Source organism: Siphateles boraxobius, unplaced genomic scaffold, assembly GCF_051911475.1.
Source record: "Siphateles boraxobius isolate OS27281-9 unplaced genomic scaffold, OSU_SipBor_1 11, whole genome shotgun sequence".
NCBI classification, from domain to species: Eukaryota; Metazoa; Chordata; class Actinopteri; order Cypriniformes; family Leuciscidae; genus Siphateles; species Siphateles boraxobius.
The window spans coordinates 10,636,971-10,656,632 of NW_027508711.1; the positions used below are offsets into that span (position 1 = coordinate 10,636,971).

Here is a 19,662-nt window from a genome sequence, read left to right on the forward strand (position 1 = left end):
CAATCAGGGAAAAATATCATGAAAGTCATTATCATAAAGAACCAGTTCTAAAGATGAACTAATGTTTGGACCATTCAAACTACTGGTTAACCGATATGGTTTTGCAATGTCTGATGTCAGTATTTTTATCTAGTCAGAGAGAGGGGTGTATAATATAATATAATATATTATAATATAATATATGGAAATAGCTAACATATAAAGATAAAAATTGATAGTTTTATTCTGAAAGGATGCATTAAATTCAGCAAAAGTGACAGTAAAGATTTTACAGTGTTCCCAAAAAAGGGGGGAGGGGGGAGTATCAAGCGTTCCACAAACATACACAGGACAATAATAATAATAAGAAATGTTCCTTGAGAACCAAAGAAGACTGGAGAAATATAAATATATTCAATTTAAATATATTCAAATAGAAAATGTATTTTAATTGTAATAATATTTCACAACATTACTGTTTTTATTGTGCAGCCTTGAAAAAACAGCTCTGAAAAAAACAGAGACAAACCAGGCAAATGTTTCCATCCTAATTTTATTAATCAAAGAAAAGAGAAAAAAAACTACCAAGATGTCCATAGGGGTGTTTTTATTCATTGTGGCATGTGCAAGGCTGTGATAAATGTCTGTTGCCATTTTAAAACAAGTTTCAACATCATTGGTAGCTGCCGATTTGTGATTGCGTTACCTACGGAGTCGCTAGAAATGTTTAAAAATAGATTTGAAGAGGCAGCATTTTATTTTCAATCGATAAGTGTCATTTTTCACCGTTGTATTTACAAGCATGCTCGCTCTGAATGTGCAGAAGGGTACTTCTCATCTCTTTTGTGTCACTATAAATGTATCCACGTAATAACAACGTCAGGATAGCAAACGCTAAAGCATTTACAAGTCTTTATAAACGGGTAAAAACAGATGGGGGAGTACTGTAATACTGTGTTAATAGCAACATCAAATTAACACTTTTTTTTTCTTTTTAAGTTGCAATAGAGAAAACATTTTCAAGGGGCAAAGAAAGACGGCAAAGACATACAAAGAATGTTGTTTCAAGATCACTTAAGCATCCTTTTCAAATGCTGATTAAAATACAATGGAAAACAACAAACCAGATAATAAAATAAACAACAGAATAATAAACTTAAGGCAGGGAAACGACAACATGGGAAAAATATTTTTACACTTTCAAAAAAAAAATACATCAAATAAGAAAGAAAAATGTTGATATAGAATCCCTTTCTTGAAAGGCAAAACAACAATTGTAGACAATGTTTATTAACGAAGCACACGTGTCCTATTTGGAGTCTGTCAGCATAATATTTGTCTAATTTGTCCCTTCATGTAGAGATGCTGTGGAAAAAGTTCTCTACAGACTCGTCAAGACAGTTGTGCTGTTCAGAATCACTGGTGCACAGAATCATGGGGGATCAGCAGATAACACTCAATAATAATAATAATAATAATAAACTGGAGATAGGTTTCAGAGGAGGGTGTTGTGTGCTTCACATAAGGAAAGATAATTCATCAGATAATGAAATTTTAATCCAGAAAAAAAACGTTTTGTTTTTAAATCTCAAAAAAGTGAGGGATGTAGAAGTAGTCAAAACAAGAGAGAAAGACATTTTTTTTTTTTACAATCGGTGTGTGTGGTGTTGAAAGGTCAGCAACAAGCAGTGCTTCAGAAACACACGCTAGTCTCATGAGGACCCAAACGCACTGCACCTCAACACACACACACACACACACACACACACACACACACACACACACACACACACACACACACACACACACACACACACACACGTACATACACACTCAAGTCCTGTACAAGGGTTTCAGGTGACTGGTCACCCATACCACTTTTCCACCGGAAAAAAGCCCCATGAGCCCCTCTCTGCATCGCCCCATCCATCTCTGGGTGGAGACGTCTGTCGTGGTTGTGGGACTAAAGATACAAAGCTTCAGTACATGATGGGTGGTTTGGAGTAGGGTCTGTTTTCTGTAATGAAGGGAAAAAAGCAGTGAATTACAGTGATATTATATATATTTCAGTCATGACAACTCCAAGTAGTTTTGGTATGTTAATGCCATTAGATACACAGACATGCCTCTGTAAGCAATCTAGACAGGTGGAGGGTTTCCAGAGGTATTCTGATTCGCTTAGAGCGAACACTGAATCAACTATTTAAATGTTGAGCAAGCAATCTCATTGGCAATCTCAGAATCTGCAAAGGCCAATCAGCTTGTTCCACGTGGTTGTGGTAGCTTGCAGATTGCATATAAAGGACCTATCAACCTGCACCATCTATAGTTTTTAATGACTGAACAATATTACTATGTCCAATACGATTTTAGAGCTGTATCTATTAAAACCCAATAACATAAACACAATTTTATTACTTTTAGCACAACTGTGTTAAAATAAATGTTCCACCACCCCCAAGAGAATCAAAAGCATCATAAATAAAAAAGGAGCAAAAACAAAGACAGTGTCTTTCAACAGCAAAATGTAACAAATTTTCCGAATGAATTATGTTTGCAGTGGCCGTAAAGCACTAGATCAGAGAGAAACAGCTGGTGGTTGAGGGGCAGGAGTGCTGCAGATGCATGTTAATCGAAGAGCTCGCAGCGCACCGTCACACAGGAAGCAGTTCATTAGGACTCGAGTGCTTTTACATGTTCAACATGCTCGTTTCTGCAAGCACCAACAGATGAGCTAATATGTATGCAGGATGTAAACAAAACAGCACAGTTGTCAAGGTACATGGACGACGAGCCAGCGTAAGAGAGGGAGAGCAAGATGTTAAACTGGGCATGTTTACTCCCCTCACATAATCTACAGGCCACCCCAAATCTGTCAACTTTTAAACTGGACATGGAAAAAAATGACATTTGTCCAGGGGTTATGTGAAAAAGATACATTGATTTGTGACATTTTCCACAAACTGGGGTTTCCACAGAAGTCTTGAACGTGTTCAACAATTTTGATATAATTTGGTATATATTTAATTGGAGTAAAAATGAAATATATTAGAAATTATTCAATTCTATTAGTTTAATTACAAAATATAATTGCCAAAAATGTTTGTATCTCTGTATGTCAAATTTGGTTAGTCATTAATTTTACCTACATTAGAGAAATTTTTTAAAAAAAAAGTAACATTCTTTGATTTGGGATACTGGGTGAGTGACTTCACTACATTTGAGCCCTTTCTACAAATTACCTTTATGGAATTTCACACAAATTATTGCATTTACAGTTGTGTGCGTGTTTAATAATAATAAATAAATAATTTTCATTTGACAAGGTTGTCAGATTTTGGAACTGACAAGCAGTTATTGGCCAATAATCTCAATCTCATCATGGCCAAATATCAGTCAATTTGGGAAAATCTTAATTTTATCTGTGTATATTACTATAAAATAAGAACACACAAATTAAGGTTTTTAAACTGTGAGATCCCATATTTTGGTAACAGGGTTTCAACTATAAAACTGTTTAATCTAATTTTAATTCCTAAAAGTTTCTAAAGTTGAAGCACTGATTTTCAATGTTAGTTGAAAGAATTTCAGGCCCTGTTTTTGTATCCCATTCGTGGAAAGTGCCGATTGAAATCTGAATTGAAATGCTTTCTCGTGTTCAAACCTCTTTGTTCTTAAGCATACATGGAGCATGAATAATAAATGTGTTATATAAACATTACAAATGACATTCATATATTATATGAACCATTTGCAATGTTTGAATGCCACATTGAGGCCTGCTGGTGCTAAAGGGAGGGAGAGACGCTGGAAGAGATAAATAGAAGGCGGGTATTTCACTTGCTCTGAAATATGAGTTACGAGTAATATCCTGAAGTGCAATTAATTGAGTCCTATGGCTGACAGCAGACTAAATCTGCCATGATGAAGCTGTACCCAGGAGACACCGGAGCAAATAGTTCATACACCTAATACAGAGACCTGACAGAGCGGGACACTATCCGTTTTGTTAAGCGGGAGGTGGGCCAAAATACCAGTATTCAATGCTTTAACGATATGAATTTCTCTTTTGTGAATGTTTCACTGCTAAACTCCATCTAAAAGTATTTTAATCTGCATCTTGCACATTTTTTATTTAATGAGCTCATATTATTTGTAAAAATATGTGTAATGAACTTGTGAAAGCTATTTTTTTTTCATCTTCTAATTAAGGCACATTTTATATTCAGCATTGAAAAGTATGTTATTCCACATTTGGACAAGATGTGCTCTTCAATGTGCAAAATATTTTCATATTCACATTTTTATACTTTTATGTTTTACCTTACTGATTTTTATCTATTAGGTGTTGTAGCCCTAACCTAAAACATCCAAATATTTAAAGTTGTATTCAAGGCAGCTGTTTAAATATTTCATTCTCCTCCTTATATCGGTATTTCAGTAAATGAGTAACTGTTTCCAGCGATGAGGTCAACCCTATGCATCTTTGGCTCTTTTGCCCCACATGTAGAATTCTGTAACTAGATGGATGGGGAGGTGAGGGTGGTCCTCCTCTGGGACCTCCTCCTCACCAACACACTCCATATTTAACACTGCTCCCCTTCCTATAACCACGGTCTCAATTATTCACTCGAAACACAAACCACTGCCTCATCCTCGATTATTCACACTCATTATATCACTGCACGATACCAATTAGTGGCTTGAAGAAAATGTACCACTGGATATGAATGGTATATTGAAGTACAGTGTGTTCAGATAGACCCATACGAAATCTGCACACTTTCCGTGCTGATTGTTGGAACATGTACGGAATTCTCTGAAATGACGCCCGTTGAGTGTGACTCCAATGTTTTGAGTTCGGTTTGCTCCTTAATTACATTTTCACCTCACCTCCCTTCTTCACTCGCTCTCTCCCTCCACCACTCCACACTTCTCTTAATCGGCTTGTAAAATGATGTCACCTTCCTTTGTGTTCAGCAGTTTTCTGTTAGCGCCACTTGTCTTGATTAATAAAAAAAGGCACGGGTCATCGTAATGGCCCAACATAGAGGTGGAACCTGAGAAAGCGCAAAAAGCTTTTAGCCCGACGAGTGGGATTTCGGCAAGGACAATCAAACCTAATGAAATCAGCTGTCACTGCTAAGCTTGCAAAACTGTGAAGTCCGACTTGGGAGAGAAGCACGGGCTAATTAGATTTTTGCCGGCTGTAATGGATAAATGTGGTGAGGTTCGGGATCTAGGGGAGGGGTGGAGCGGACAACAGACTTCATACACAAGCTCCCCAGGTGGGGCGGCTGCCAGACTTTGTAAGCTGATTGCACAGACACCTTTCCTCTTTCAGCTTGATAGAACTTCTAGATAAAAAAGTGTAGAGATAAAGTGATGATCCGTGCATCCGAGAGAGGACGGGATCATTATGATCTTGGAATTCTTTTCTTCCTGAACAAAGCACAGCATTCCTTAGCGAACTGATCGGATACGCTCTTCGATAGTTTGTTACTATTAATTTGTTGTTTACACTGAATAAGTAATCTACGGCCATGATATGTATTTTTATTGCTGAATATTTCCCTTCATATTGCAAATTTAGTTGTTTTAAATAAGAATTTTCGTTGCCATCACAAACGACATTAAAACATGCATTTGTGGATCGATAGTTAAAAGCTTGCTCAACAGAAGAATATATGATTCATTTTACAGCCTTAAACTGAATTATTATATCAACTATATTGAAGATGTTTTTTCCCTTTAAGATATGGATATTAAAGTGTAATGCAAGGCTGTTTTTTTCTGTTGTAGTGTGCTGATCACTGCTCATGAAGTGCAGAACAGCCTAAAACTGAGTCAGAGCGATTACGGCCCCATCGTAGAGAGCCTAATTTGCACCTCGTATTAGCCACTGCATTATGGGGGAATGTTCTGATCTTCCCGTTTCCTGGTTCTGCTCATTGCTCTAAAGGTCAGGGGCGTTGTGACGGAGCTCTAACACTAATCCCTGCTGTAACACTCACATTAGTGACGCCTAAACTCAAGGCACAGGCCGGTAAAGCAGGCTATATGGGAATCTACTGGAAGCATGCCTCCACACTGCAACTAAAATGGTCGCAAATGCGACAAAATATTGCTAAAGTAGTTAATAACATTTCAGTTGTGTCTCATTTAAAGTGAGCCAGGAACTGGAATTTATAATTAAAGATGCATATTAACAGAGGTTTGTTGTAACAAATGGTATACATTCTAAAAAGAAAATCAAACATTCCACAAAAATATTATTTGTCATTGTTTAACAAAGTGGTCTGATCACTGATCTATATAAAATACTGGATTGCTCATGACATCATAAAAAGTGAAGCCACTGCGCCGCCATATTGGTTTTCCCTAATATTCCCTCACATTCTATTCAATCAATAGGAAATCATCTGATTTTAATTTGGAAACATTACCTAACGAGTCAACGTTTTTTATATCTGAAGTTGCAACACAAACGTCCTAAACATTTAATTGGTTATTTGTTTAAAGTTGGGAATTTCCCCGGCTTATTAAAAGTTATGTTCATCTTCATTACAGTCGCGAAATATCAAAACAGCTGACGGACAAGACACCTCAGCTTTTGTATTACAAATGTCAAAATGATTGTTCTGAAATCTAAATATACAGATTTATGCTTTGTAAGGCACGAAAATAATTTTTTATTTGTCATGAACTGTTCACTGTAGTTATGTAATTATATTCTTATATAGGCCTAATACTGTTTTTATTCGTACAGTAACACACTGTACAGTAAATGATTCAAAATGTTGGTAAAATAAATAACTAGCTCAATACATACAAATAATACTTAATTCATATGCAAACTGAACACAATGAGCAATCAGTGGGTCTGACTGAAAAAAAAATATTACAATGCTTTTGCGTTCTCTCACAAATGTTTTGCATTTCCTAGAGAAAGTTTGTGTTCACTCGCATGTCTATTTAGGGGCTCCATAAATGTTGAATTCATTGCAAGGGAAACTTTAGGATTCAGCCCACCCCTCTCTCCAAACCGCCAGAAATATTCTACCAAAAAATTGACCTTTATATTGGCTCTCTTAGTCAATTTTTAGGCCTGATTGTAAGTGTTTGAAAGTACAGCAAAACGGATCTCTGTAAGTTTTCAAGATCAGTGCTTCTCAGTTGGTGGGTCACGATTGTTACTTTTGTACACTATAAAAATACAGGTTTGTGTGTGCAAAACAACTGATCTAGTTTCAAGACCGTTTTCTCGAGTCATGAGTTACTTGATGTCTCACGAGATTTAACAACAGCATGCTCTATTCTGTCTCCAGATGTCGGCCAACAAAATAACAATTGATGTATTTCTCAGTCTAGTCTAAGGCTGCCTGTCTTTGATCTGCAGGTTTTGTAGATCTGACCTGGAGTTGAAAGTCACAGACTTTGAAACTTGAGATGGGCCACAGATTTAGGGTGAAGTACTGTCTGATTCAACCCGAAAAACCTACAATCACCCGGGGATGACCCCTTTACACTGCGAATGAACCCTGGTGCCGCCCCAAAGAAGAAGAAAAAAAATCATCTACTCTGCAAACGCTTCAGCAGTGCTCGGTTACAGAGCCGCTGTCAAAGCCAGAAGAAAAATTGAAGTCTCTTTATTTGCAGACTGTGAAATTGGCTATATAGGGGAAAAACATTTTGCTCATTTTCAGTGGAGCACTTTGCAGCCCATTTCTACTGCATCTTCTGTAAACATATGTATTTATTCACCTTCCCCCAGCCCCACATTTCAATAAGATGTACGGCAGCGGGTCTTTAATTCGCCGTCAGACGTGTTGATAATAGGTCCCATTTATCAACCACAACTTTTGGCCAGATTTGGGAGGCTAGCTTGGAGGGAAGGAGGGAAAGACAGATGGAACAGGGATAAGAATGAAACTGTATGAGTGTGTGCAGAAGCGCTGTAAAGCGCAAATAGATCTCAGGGAACGGAAGCGTGAAAGGCACATGAAAACATCAGTTTGTAATCTCACTCCCGAAAGAGTTGGACATCTTCAAAGGGACCCAATGAGATGTAAGGCAAGTTCAGGGATTTACTCTGGTAGTTTTGCTGGGATTCGGCCCCAGGAGACAGGGGGGCCTCTGGACCATATGTACAGCACATGGCTGGTTGCATCTTCTTTTCATTCAAATACCGAATGACTCATGTCAGGTCTTTATTTTCGAGTTTTGTAGTTATACACGTAGTTTAAATACAGTTTGTGTAACTTCTTACCTTGTACAGCTGAGTTCTCCTGCTGGTTGCCATTATGTTCAGACTTCACCTCTGGTATCACTGCCTCTAAAACCAAATACTTCACACAATTAGAGCTCTCGCTACATGTTCTTTATCAGTAAAACATGCCCTTGTCTCAAATAAATATATTTACAAAAATTATATAATTATACATTGCACCATCTGACATTTTACAAACTGATCGATTTATTGAGCTTGATACAAAATCACGAGGGTCTTCTGGAGTCCTCTCCAATATAACAGAAAACAGAAATATTTTCTGTTTTATTTTTTTTTCTGCATGTTTCTGTACATTGGTTGTACCACATGACTTTGATTTGGTGTTCAAAATTTCAAATATTTATAAGCTTCACAGCTATTTCTTACCAAGATTTTATTTATCTTTATTTAATGCTCCCCAATAACATTAATTTTTGAAAATGTATAAAGCCCCTATTTATCTTTAAGCCTCATTTAAAAGTGGGTCTTGAAGTAAACATGAAAAAGCGTCGGTGACCCATTTTGATTTTGTAATACTACATATTATTGAGTGTAACCTGATATTCAGCAAAAACGAAATGTAGGTTGATTGTATCCATTAGGAATTAATTAGATGGTGAAAGAAATCAGATGTGGAAAAAGTTAAATATTAAAATTAAGTGCTATTCAAGTTTTGGGTGACTTTTGTGTGTGAAAAATGTATACTTTTAATCAGTATCGGTCGCATTAAATTGATCAAAATTGACAGTAAACACATTTATAATGTTACAAAAGATTTATTTTAAACCATGTCATGGTTTCTACAAAAAAAAATATATTAAGTAGCACAACTGTTTTCAACATTTATAATAATAAGAAATGTTTCTTGAGCAGCAAATCAGCATATTAGAATGATTTCTGAAGGATCATGTGACACTGAAGACTGGAGTAAAGATGCTGAAAACTCAGCTTTGATCACAGGAATAAATTCATTTAAATTTCAAAGAGAATTCAATATTCAAATAAAGTTATTTTAGATTAAAAATAGTAATATTGTGAAATATTATTACATTATATTTTTCTGATCAAATAAATGCAGCCTTGGTGAGCAGACTTTTTAAAAACCTTACCAACCCTAAACCTTTGAATGGTAGTGTGTAGTAGTAAATATATTAAAGTAAATAGATTTTTTTTATTTTAATTCATGTTGTCTACCTAGCTCAGTTTAGTTGAACTGCATTTGGAAATAATCTCCACAACAAAGGCAGCGTCCCACGGATAAACAAACGTGGAAGTAGCGTTATCTGAGGAGAGATGTGACGTAACAGCAGACGTACACAATAGGGATCTTTTTCTAGCATTGCCCGCAGATGAAAGGCAAAAACAAAAGGCATTTGTCCTAATGAATTCCCGTCTAATCAGCCTTGGCCTAATAATTGCCCCAGCAGAAAATACTTGCAGATGTCTTGAAAACGTTTTTGTTTTTTTATCTATTCAAATTCTGCTTCTGTTAAGATATTCACAATTAAAAAAGTGTAATCAAAACAACAGCAAGCGATTAGGGAAATGGTTTGGCCTTGATAAGTGCGCGCATTTAAAGCGTTTATGATAAACATCAGACTCCATTTCCTCAGCTGAGATTATGACGCTAATGCATCGCTAATAGTTATGACTGGGACGGAAATACCAATATCAGCACCAATTAACAAAATATGAGAACGAACATAAGGTTGAATGAAATATTGATGGACAAACAGATAAAAAGATCTGAATAGGCAGATCTTTAAAAATAGTGTGAATGTATCACAGGATAGACTGTAAAGAGGCCTATGTCTGTGTATGTTACACCATGTCCAAACAAGGTGTGACACGAGTTTCCGGTGTTAAGTCAATATTCTGTTGTCAATGAAAGCAACAATCACAGCCAAATATAACACGTGATTTTTAATAAAATGTACTGAACAATTGACCACCCCCTTTTTCAGTGATTCTGGAAGTATTCATTCATTTCTCCATACATATTTAAAAAATAAATATATTCTCAAGAACTGGTTTAAGCCTTAAACAAAAAAGCAAATTATAAAAAAATATGAAAGGAGAATGGTAGAAAACAGGGCTTGACATTAACTTTTATGCTCACCAGCCACTGTGACTAGTGATTTTCCAAAGTCACTAGCCACTCAGCATTTTTCACTGTCCACGTTTTTGACATTGAGACCATGAGAAGAAACTGCCATAAAGATATTTTTTAATGTAATCTCATGATTTGACAGGAGGTATATTAGGCTGCTGTCACTTTAAGACCTGACGCACGGATCCATTATACTGTTTACGTTCACTTAAAACATAACTGACTGTGTTTACATGAATACTCGCCAAGTGTAGACATTATTTTGTGTGTATTTGACTGTTTATGCGCAATAAGCAGCGAAAAAGAACTCAATTTAGTACTAAGAGGAGGCTTTATGTGCGTGCACTTTGGATGCGAGCACAAAATCTGCGGGAATGAGTAAAAATTATGTGCACCACACGAAACCATACACCGAAATTCAAGCCCTGTAACAGAAACTATATTCATCAGGAGCAAATGAAAGGAGTGAGGCGAGGCAGGTTTGTGTGTAACTCGCTGTCGGAGAGAAAAGATCTGGTATCGTGTATTTATATATTATAAGAAAATATGAAAAAGATTTGTTGTATATTTGTTCTGTGGAAAATGAGTAATGGAAGCATTTCAGATATTTCGGTATCGATATATATTGAAAAATCTATATTTTTGACATTACTTAGTTTATTATTTCAAATGCCTTTTTAAAAGACCGCAATTGAAAAATGTGTGTTATATATAACATTCAACTCGCCAAAGTGGCTAGTAGGAGTGCGTTACACGCCACTGCTGAAATCCATCCGCATTTGGTGGGGTGGTGGGTGTTAATGTCAAGCCCTGGTAGAAAACCTAAATTCTTATATGTGGGATGGCTACTCAATCCATAAAGCATTGATAACTGAACTAAATCACAAACAACTGTACCATATAGTCGTCTGAATGAAAGTCATTCATTAAAAACAATATATTTGATTTTTTAAATATGTAGATATATAAGTGTAGGGAAACTGTCTCAAATTGACATTTGCAATGCTTCATGGGAGTGGGCGACCACTGCTGAGCTCTTTTGGCATGTTTCTCATTTCCATGATAACAGTGAAATTGATTGGTGGATCTTTCTTTCAGGATTATGTGTAGTAAGGTTTTTTTTCTACCTGGACAATTAAATACTGTCAAAAATTCCAACAATATTATTGTGTAAATATTATATTGTAAATAGGCCTATGTTAAAACCAAACAAGTGTTTTAGCAAATATCATTGATTAACAATCTTTGAGCTCATGGTAGAAATTTTTTTGACTTTCTTCAGGAATGTTTTTAACCTGTTGATCTCATAACTATATGGAGCTGGATTTTGGACCAATGAGATTTGACTGTGGGCTTGTCATTTATTGTGTCAAATCAAAAAGCAGAAGCCCACCGTTGAGACTCATGCGGAGACTCTCAGGAGATGTGGCCTGTTTGAGAGCCTGTTCCACCTGCTCTCTCCTCTTGGACTCAAACTCCAGAGCCTCCTGCAGTTTCCTCTTTGCCTTCTTTTCCTTCTTCAGACGCTTCTGAATAGTAGCTGAGGGAGACCAGAAAGAGGTTTGAACAAACATTCAAACGTAAAACACTTCGCTCGTTCAGCATGGTGTCTGAAAACACACGGAGACGCCAGAGCAGACTCGCATTCACACATTAGAGACTTGAAAGTGCTCATTAGCACTAGCAAAACAAAAACATACGGTGCGCTACGTGCAACAGCTTCCAGAAAGGATATGTAAAATTGCAAGGTTTTTAGATGTTCAAAGTAATAAACTAATGGAAATATGGCCTAGTTAGTGGTGTTTCCTAGGGCATCACTATTAGTATTACTCATATTCGCTAACCCTACACTCTTAAAAAATAAAGGTTTTTCATAGCGATGCAATAGAAGAACAATTTTTGGTTCTCCCAAAGAACCTTTTAGTTCTTAAAGGGATAGTTCCCCCAAAAATGAAAATTCTGTCATTAATTACTCACCCTTTTTTGTTTTACGATCTATTTATGGACTTTTTGAAGTGAGAAAGTGTCAGTTTTCTAGCAGTCAATGGAGGGAAAGAAAGCTCTTAGATTTCATCAAAAAGATCTTCATTTGTGTTCCAAAGATGAATGAAAGTCTTACGGCTTTGGAACGACATGAGGGTGAGTAATTTATGACAGAATTACCTTTAAAATAACCCTTTTTTTGTCTTGGTTATCACTACTAATAAAATAACAAGTTTAACCAACCAATTCACATTTATAGGACAACACAACAGCTGTACACACACCTAACGCCAACACGTGTTCACACAGCACTGTTTTCACACAACACAATCTCTGAATATGTGCAAACATAATCAACTCTGTGTATATGTGGATTCACAGCAATTAACAGCCTTTTGAAAGACTCAGACTCTGGCAGAAGACCTTTAAACAAGCTCTCGGCATGTTCACTCGCTTACAGCGTTAAATGTATGTCCCTTCCTCCTCGCACCTCTAATTACTTGCCTTTGATTGGCCAAATCATCCACCATATAACAGTGCGCATTAAAATAACATGAAATGCTGTAACAGCCATGGCTAATAAATTATTGAGGTGTTTGTACATATTGTCAGAGTTGTTATCCAGCTGAATAATTGGCTTAATTTCTTGGCGCAAACGACGGCAGTTGAATTGGCAGTAAATCCACTAGTGACACGGTTTGGTTGCGATGTAAGGAGAGAATTGGCGGCACACACTCTGAGCTTTTTCTTAGTGTTCGTCATGCGTTAATGTGTTTACTAAAAGAAAATGATGATAATGATCATAAGTCCAATGGATTTCCATGAGTCATTAGTGAAAACAGGATAAGACTAAATAATTAATACTATTTAATTATTATAAATATTTATTATAATTACATAATTTTATAACTATTTATTTATAAATGATAACATATTTACTTAAAATAAGGAATATTATTACTTTAGAAAAGTCCATTAATTTTCCATTATTTGTTTTTACGATTTCTATTACTGTAGGAATTCTGGACCTAAAATATAACTATTATATTAAGTAGTATATAGCGTAAAAAAAACAATGCTTTCAAAGTTTTAAATAAAACAAAGTTTATTGTAGTGCGTTTTGCAAGAAAATGCTTTCTACTTCAAAATGTCACATTTAATTCAATGTTTTACTTGTCTCCTCTTTGTAATTAATTTACTAGGAATTTCTGAGTGAAAATTGTTACACCAAATTTATTTCAGCGTGTGACGCTGATTGTTAAATTATGAAGCAGCCTAACGTCCTCCAGTTTAATCAGGTGTGTGTACGTACCTCGGCTGTGCAGTTCAGAGGTGAGCTGTCTCTCCAGACTCTCTCTCATCTCTCTTTCTCTGTACAGCTCCATCTTTAACTCCTTGCGTTCCTGTTGCACGTGTTTCTCCTGCACACGGGCATTATCCACAGCCACCTTCAGAAGCCCCTGAGCCGCCAACAGAACACAAGACACAGTCGATTTTAATACACAGATAAACATCCACAGTTACCTTATGCAACATGCATACTGTATATACTTTAAAGCAGTGGTTCTCAACCAGGGGGCCGGGGCCCATCAGGGATCCTCAGCAAACTTCCAAAGGGGTTGCAGGATAACTTAGTTGTAACAAAACTTACAATCAAGATGTAAACTGAAATCATATTTCTTTTTCCCCTCCTTAATGTTGTTTTTACTGAAGAACATTGTGGCTCTTCTGGAAATTGTGGTCAATCAATCAATCTACCTATATTGACTCTCACAGTTTTTGTTAATAAGATTTTATACTTATATACACATCCATAAGCCTTTGAAGCTATACAAAGGATTTGTGTGAGGAACACACTGAAATTTAAACAATTCACTGGTAATCTTGTCAGACATGATTAAATATGAACTGACTTAATTTTGGACTGAACCATTCCTTACAAACATACGCAAACAAAACACACATTGGATGTACCTGGATGTTAGTGAGCAATGTCTCCACTGAAGAGAGGCCATCTGCAAACAGGAAGGGGGCGGGGAAGCCTGGAGGAAGAGTCTGAGTGCCCAGAGGAAGCTTCTCGAACCCTGGCTTCTGCATGGGCAAAGCTAACTGAGCCTCATCTGGCAAAACACAACATAATATACGTCATGAATAGTCACACCAGTGATTTTATGACTGTCAACATTAACTTGTTAAAACATGTGCCTAATTCAATTTTATATTTTAATGCATGATTAAAGCATTTACAAATTACATTTAATTTATTACTATTCAGTTTGTCATCATAACTGTTTTGCCGAATGTTTAGAGCAGGATGGCTAAAAGATGATATATATGATATAAGAGTATTTCATTTAAAGCGGGTAAACAACAATTATAAATTAATACCTATTTTACATATTTACAAAATTAGAAATAAATTAGTTAAAAATTAATCATAATGAGAACAATGATTGGAACGTGATTTCAAAAAATAAATATAAAATAAACAGATTTCTTTAAAGAAATTAAACTTCTTGATTCTGTAATCTTATTATAGTATTTTTCAAAAATAAAGAAATTGTTAAAAGTAAAGGAAGTAAACACTATAACCAACAGTAATCTGGAAAAAGGCAAACGTTATATAACTTATTTGTATATCATCTAATATTTTTAACAATAAAAAATAATTTATTAACAATAATTTATAAACTGATGTGTGTACATTTTATCGATATTTATCGGTTGACTACTAAACTGTAAAAACTATTTTTGGAAGTTGTAAATAAAACATTTAAGTACGTTTTACAAGAAAATACAATTAATGTCACTTTTTCTTCAACATTTTACGTTTAATTCAGTGTTACTTGCCATTTCTTTGTTGTTGTTTGTGAAGCAATTTCTTAATGAAAATAGTTTCTACACAGACACACAAAAAAAATCAGTTTAGTGCAAAACCTATTGCAATGAAATTCATAGATTTTAAGTAAATTGTAATTTCTGTCACCAAGCAGAATTAAAAAGATTGTTTACTGACAGGTTTCTCAAGTACTCCCCCTCTCTACCATTGGCCAAACACATTGTTCCACCCCCAAACTCACACCATTGGTTGAGTTGTTGCGCTGTCGGTCAGATCCCTCGAACAAACAGAGCAATATTTTAATGTTGCCACGGTTATAAAATCAACCTACAAATTGCCCACTTTTAGTCTCTGCATAACAAACTGGGATAGAAGAATGCACTTTAATCTAAAAAGAAGCTACTTCACCTTAAAGTGAGTTACATACAGCATACTTTTTTTTTCAAAGAGGATGAACTGGCTACGATCAAAGCGAGACTGTACACTCAGAACCAGTAAATGCGAATATCACTCAGCGGGGAAAATATAAACCGAGTGAGCACTTCGCCGTGTATTTCTGATGAAACAGAAAGCTGCTGTGTCTAAACCTCCATATAGTTGTTAATCTCTTATTTTCACACACACAATCCATATTTTATCCACAAACCCCATAGGCAACCCCTCCCACCCACAGTGCCAGGCCACAAACTATAGCCCCACTGCACCAGCAATAACAGATAGAACTGGGGCTGAATAAGAAAGAGTGCGAGCAGTCATGATTCACCCCGGCTAATCTGGCCAGGGCCTCTCTCAGCACACATTGACACGGCCCATCCAGGGCTCCCTACGCAAGACAAATAGGACGGCTGGGGTGGGAATTGTGATGACAGTGTATCACGGGTCACATCGATTTCCCTGCCGCACGCTCTCCCGCGCCCCACCAGATAACCCTGCACTGCTTTCTGCCCATTGTTCATACCCCACCTGTCCCACCAGCTATAAATTTCCCCCCTTCCTTACTCGCCACTGCAAAGGGCATTAAAGAAGAGAGGAGCCGAGAGAAAGAGGGGAAGAATTCGCCCTCCTCCTCCTCTCCTTACAGGTTGACAGTGTGTGATTAAGTTTTTGGTGCCGGCTGAAAGTGGCGAGCAGATGAAGGTCACGCAGATAGAGTGTGAAGAGGAAAGCGTGCGAGAGGAAGAAGGATAGGGTGAGAAAAGGGGTGAGCGGAAGGGGACGCTGGAGAGAGAGGTGTGAGGTGAACTGTGAGATAAAGCTGGAGGTGAAGACCGCAGAAATGTTTAAAAGTGCAAGAGGGTGTGTGTTTATCAGTGACGGCCGTGCATCTGTTCCCTGTGTTCAATTACAGACAGTGTAGGCTTTAAAGTCAACATTGCACAAAGATTATTTGTATCTATACTGTCTGTATCTATACTATATAGTACATCCTATTTTACCTGCATACATACAAAACACAAAGCGATGTATATATCCTATATAGCAAATTTCGGCTGATTGTTTATATCATTGCAAAATGTAGCCAATGTAAATAGCACAGCTCTATATATAAAGCTGTATATATATATATATATATATATATATATATATATATATATATATATATATACTATATATTATATCCAACTTTATTCGCATACATAGAGTACACTCATGTTAAGCGATATATACTGTATAGTAAATCTCAACTGCCTGGTTTTTATTTCGTCACAATTTGAAAAAAATATTATGAAAAGTGACTTTGCTTCAATATTCTGTTAAATTAAAGATTCAGTGACTCGTTCATAATTCACAAAAAGACTGATTTGTTGCCACCTACTGGTTTAACGATGTAACTTGCAAATAAAGGGTCACTGAACAAATCAGGAAACAAATCTTGAATTGAATGAAAAGATTTAAGTCACTTAAATTTATCAAAATCCTATCCTTCATTCAGTTTTACTTAGTAACATGGGCTTCCAATGTTGTTTCATGAACGAGCTAAAATTCAACATCAACCTCTTTGTAGTTCTTTTTGGTACGTAGATGACTGAAATTCAAGCTTAGGGAACTAAAAACTACACATCCCAGGTCAATGCGGCAGTAGAAAGGAGGTTAATGGCAGCAGGCTCTTGAAAGCCCTGCCCTCCTGCTGGCCCGTGCACACCTAATTGCAAGTCCCTTTTAAACGACAGATTTATCTTGCTGCGGCTGCTGATAGTGTTCACTTCAATTCATTTTATTCCATCCAGCAAAGAGGGTGGAAGAGCCCTCGGCCCATGACATTTACAAAGTGCCCCCGTTCTGTCTCCCCTCACTGTAATGTGCACGAGTAATGATACTGTGTGTGTTTGAGAGAGAGAGAGTATGTGTGTGTGTTAGGCCAAGCACAATGGGATCTGTTTGTTTGTACATGAATGTTTGTTGGATAAAAATGTATTTTTGGTTCCCGGCAGAAGACCATACTGAATCATTTTCTGCAAATGTAAATATTTTTAAAAGACGCATGTAACACAAAAAATACCTGTCCCACCGAACAAAACACATCCATCCACTCAACCCTACGAAACACCGCCAGACGAGAGTACAAAGTGAACAAACAGATAAATAAATAAACTAACAAAAAGAAGGGAAGTGCTTTTTTCTTTTAACTGACCACTGCAATCAATTATTCATCAATCAGACCTTTTATTTGCTGTCCACTAAAAATAAAGACAATATGAAGTTTCTGGAAAAAGCTTTCTTACTGGTCAAAAACAAAGAAACTCAAGTACCACCATGGCCACCAGAGTAAAAAAATAAAAAAGAGGTACAGAAGCTTAGCTTTGAGATTTACACAAATTGAAAAGCTTGATTTAGCTTTCAAAGATTTATATATGTGTGTGTGTGTGTATATATATTTATATTATCTTTCTTTTAACACTTATTTAGTGCGTCAACTTAGTCATCATCCATGTAAAGTGTTCTCAATTGAACTAGAACCTCATCAAATTCGTAAACGCTTTCTCCTCATGTCTCTTCCTCGAACTTTTCTACTAAAGATGGTTTCAGCTTGACATAATGTCAGCCTTCCCAGAGACAGTGGATTCTGCCCCCTGTTCCATATGGATGAACAGATGCCGGGGACAGGAACGAGAGAAAGAAGGCTCTCTCCCTCCGCGCCTTTAACCCCAGTGTGCTTTTCTTGCCCCCACATATTTGTTAGTTTTTATTTTGTACATGTGTCGGAGGGGGACGTCTCTTGAATATTCAAAGGGATCCAATTAGGGGGTAATTTAGTGTGCATCTACGGCACAGTGTTTTTGTCAGGTACTCGCACATGATCGGACCCGCGTGCACACTAATATAGGTTTGTTTACACAAAGATTTACATATGAAGATCAAGGCACACATCTAATCACCATAATTGCCAGAGTAAATGTTAAAAGATGGGCAACAACTAATTATTTGAGGTTGTTTTGAACTGTGAGGTCCTTTTTAGCACTATATTAATAATGTCATGAGAGAGGAAATTAGTGACAAGTGTGTATAATGATGCATTCTGACTAAAAAGTTGTAGCTGCTGACTTTACTATTCGCTTTGCCTTGTTTTGATGAAATCCGGTTAGGACGAGGGCTGTTCAGTTGTCTTATATTTTACCCCTAAATCAAAAATGAAAATAAGCCTTTAAGTACCATTTAAGACTGTGCAGTGAATAGCGATTCTAATTTCAATGGCAATTAAGCACATTTACTCAATTCATAATTTCCGGATGTTTTAATTTTATTATTATTGATGTAAATCGCACTATTCTCAATGGTGATCCTCATGAGATTAATGTAATTAGGTATACATAAAATATTAAGTAATATAAAAGGTAGTTAATAATTTAATATGTAATACAATGATTTTATTTTACATTCAAATTAACATAGATACTAATGTGATGTATAAATATTTTAACATTTGAATAATATATTATTTTTACTATTTGCATTTTAAGACTGAATTTATTTGGAATCATAGCAATAAAAATTTGTCTTTTTTTGCATCACTACAATGCGCTTTGGAGGGTAATTTTAACAAATAATGTGAGGATACGAAATATCTTAATTGTCCTAAAATAAGCTTCCTTATCATAATCGTTATCATTATAGCCTCATTATCAGTCCGTCTCATCTGTCGATCACATAAGGCTAAATGAGCACAAAACACTTGTTCTGAACAGTTTGTGCCTCTGGGGAAATGATTGGATGGCAATGGTTAGAAGAGTTTGCAGTAGTGATTAAGAGAAATCAGGAAGAAAAAGGAGAACACAGGAGAAATAAAACAGGAGTAAGTTTACAAATATGAGATTAAGAGAATAAGGCGAACAAGAGGAGATCAGACCTTCTCGCCGAAGCTATGGCACACAAACTGTGAAGGAGCGTAAGCCTGCTGGAGACAAAAAGCTTGAGAGAGACAGATCACCCCTCTGCCAGTTAGACATTTATTCCCAACAAGATGGCAGTGTTTGACAGGAGGCA

At 36.4% G+C, this 19,662-nt stretch overlaps 1 protein-coding gene across 4 annotated transcripts in view; it reads right to left on the bottom strand.

Moving 5' to 3' along the window:
• Nucleotides 1-516: 516 nt before the first annotated feature.
• dacha (dachshund a) overlaps nucleotides 517-19,662 on the bottom strand; it is a 159,931-nt gene continuing 140,785 nt past the window's right edge. For 2 of the 4 annotated variants that reach the window (XM_077196429.1, XM_077196437.1), the window contains exons 8-12: nucleotides 14,316-14,461; nucleotides 13,654-13,801; nucleotides 11,752-11,898; nucleotides 8,249-8,314; nucleotides 517-1,996 (exon numbers count right to left, since the gene is read on the bottom strand). In XM_077196429.1, the coding sequence (XP_077052544.1) occupies nucleotides 1,959-1,996; nucleotides 8,249-8,314; nucleotides 11,752-11,898; nucleotides 13,654-13,801; nucleotides 14,316-14,461 (545 nt within the window). In that variant the 3' untranslated portion in view covers nucleotides 517-1,958. Of the gene's footprint in view, nucleotides 1,997-8,248; nucleotides 8,315-11,751; nucleotides 11,899-13,653; nucleotides 13,810-14,314; nucleotides 14,462-15,191; nucleotides 15,240-19,662 lie in introns of all 4 variants that reach the window. The other 2 variants (XM_077196415.1, XM_077196422.1) reach the window with 2 other exon arrangements.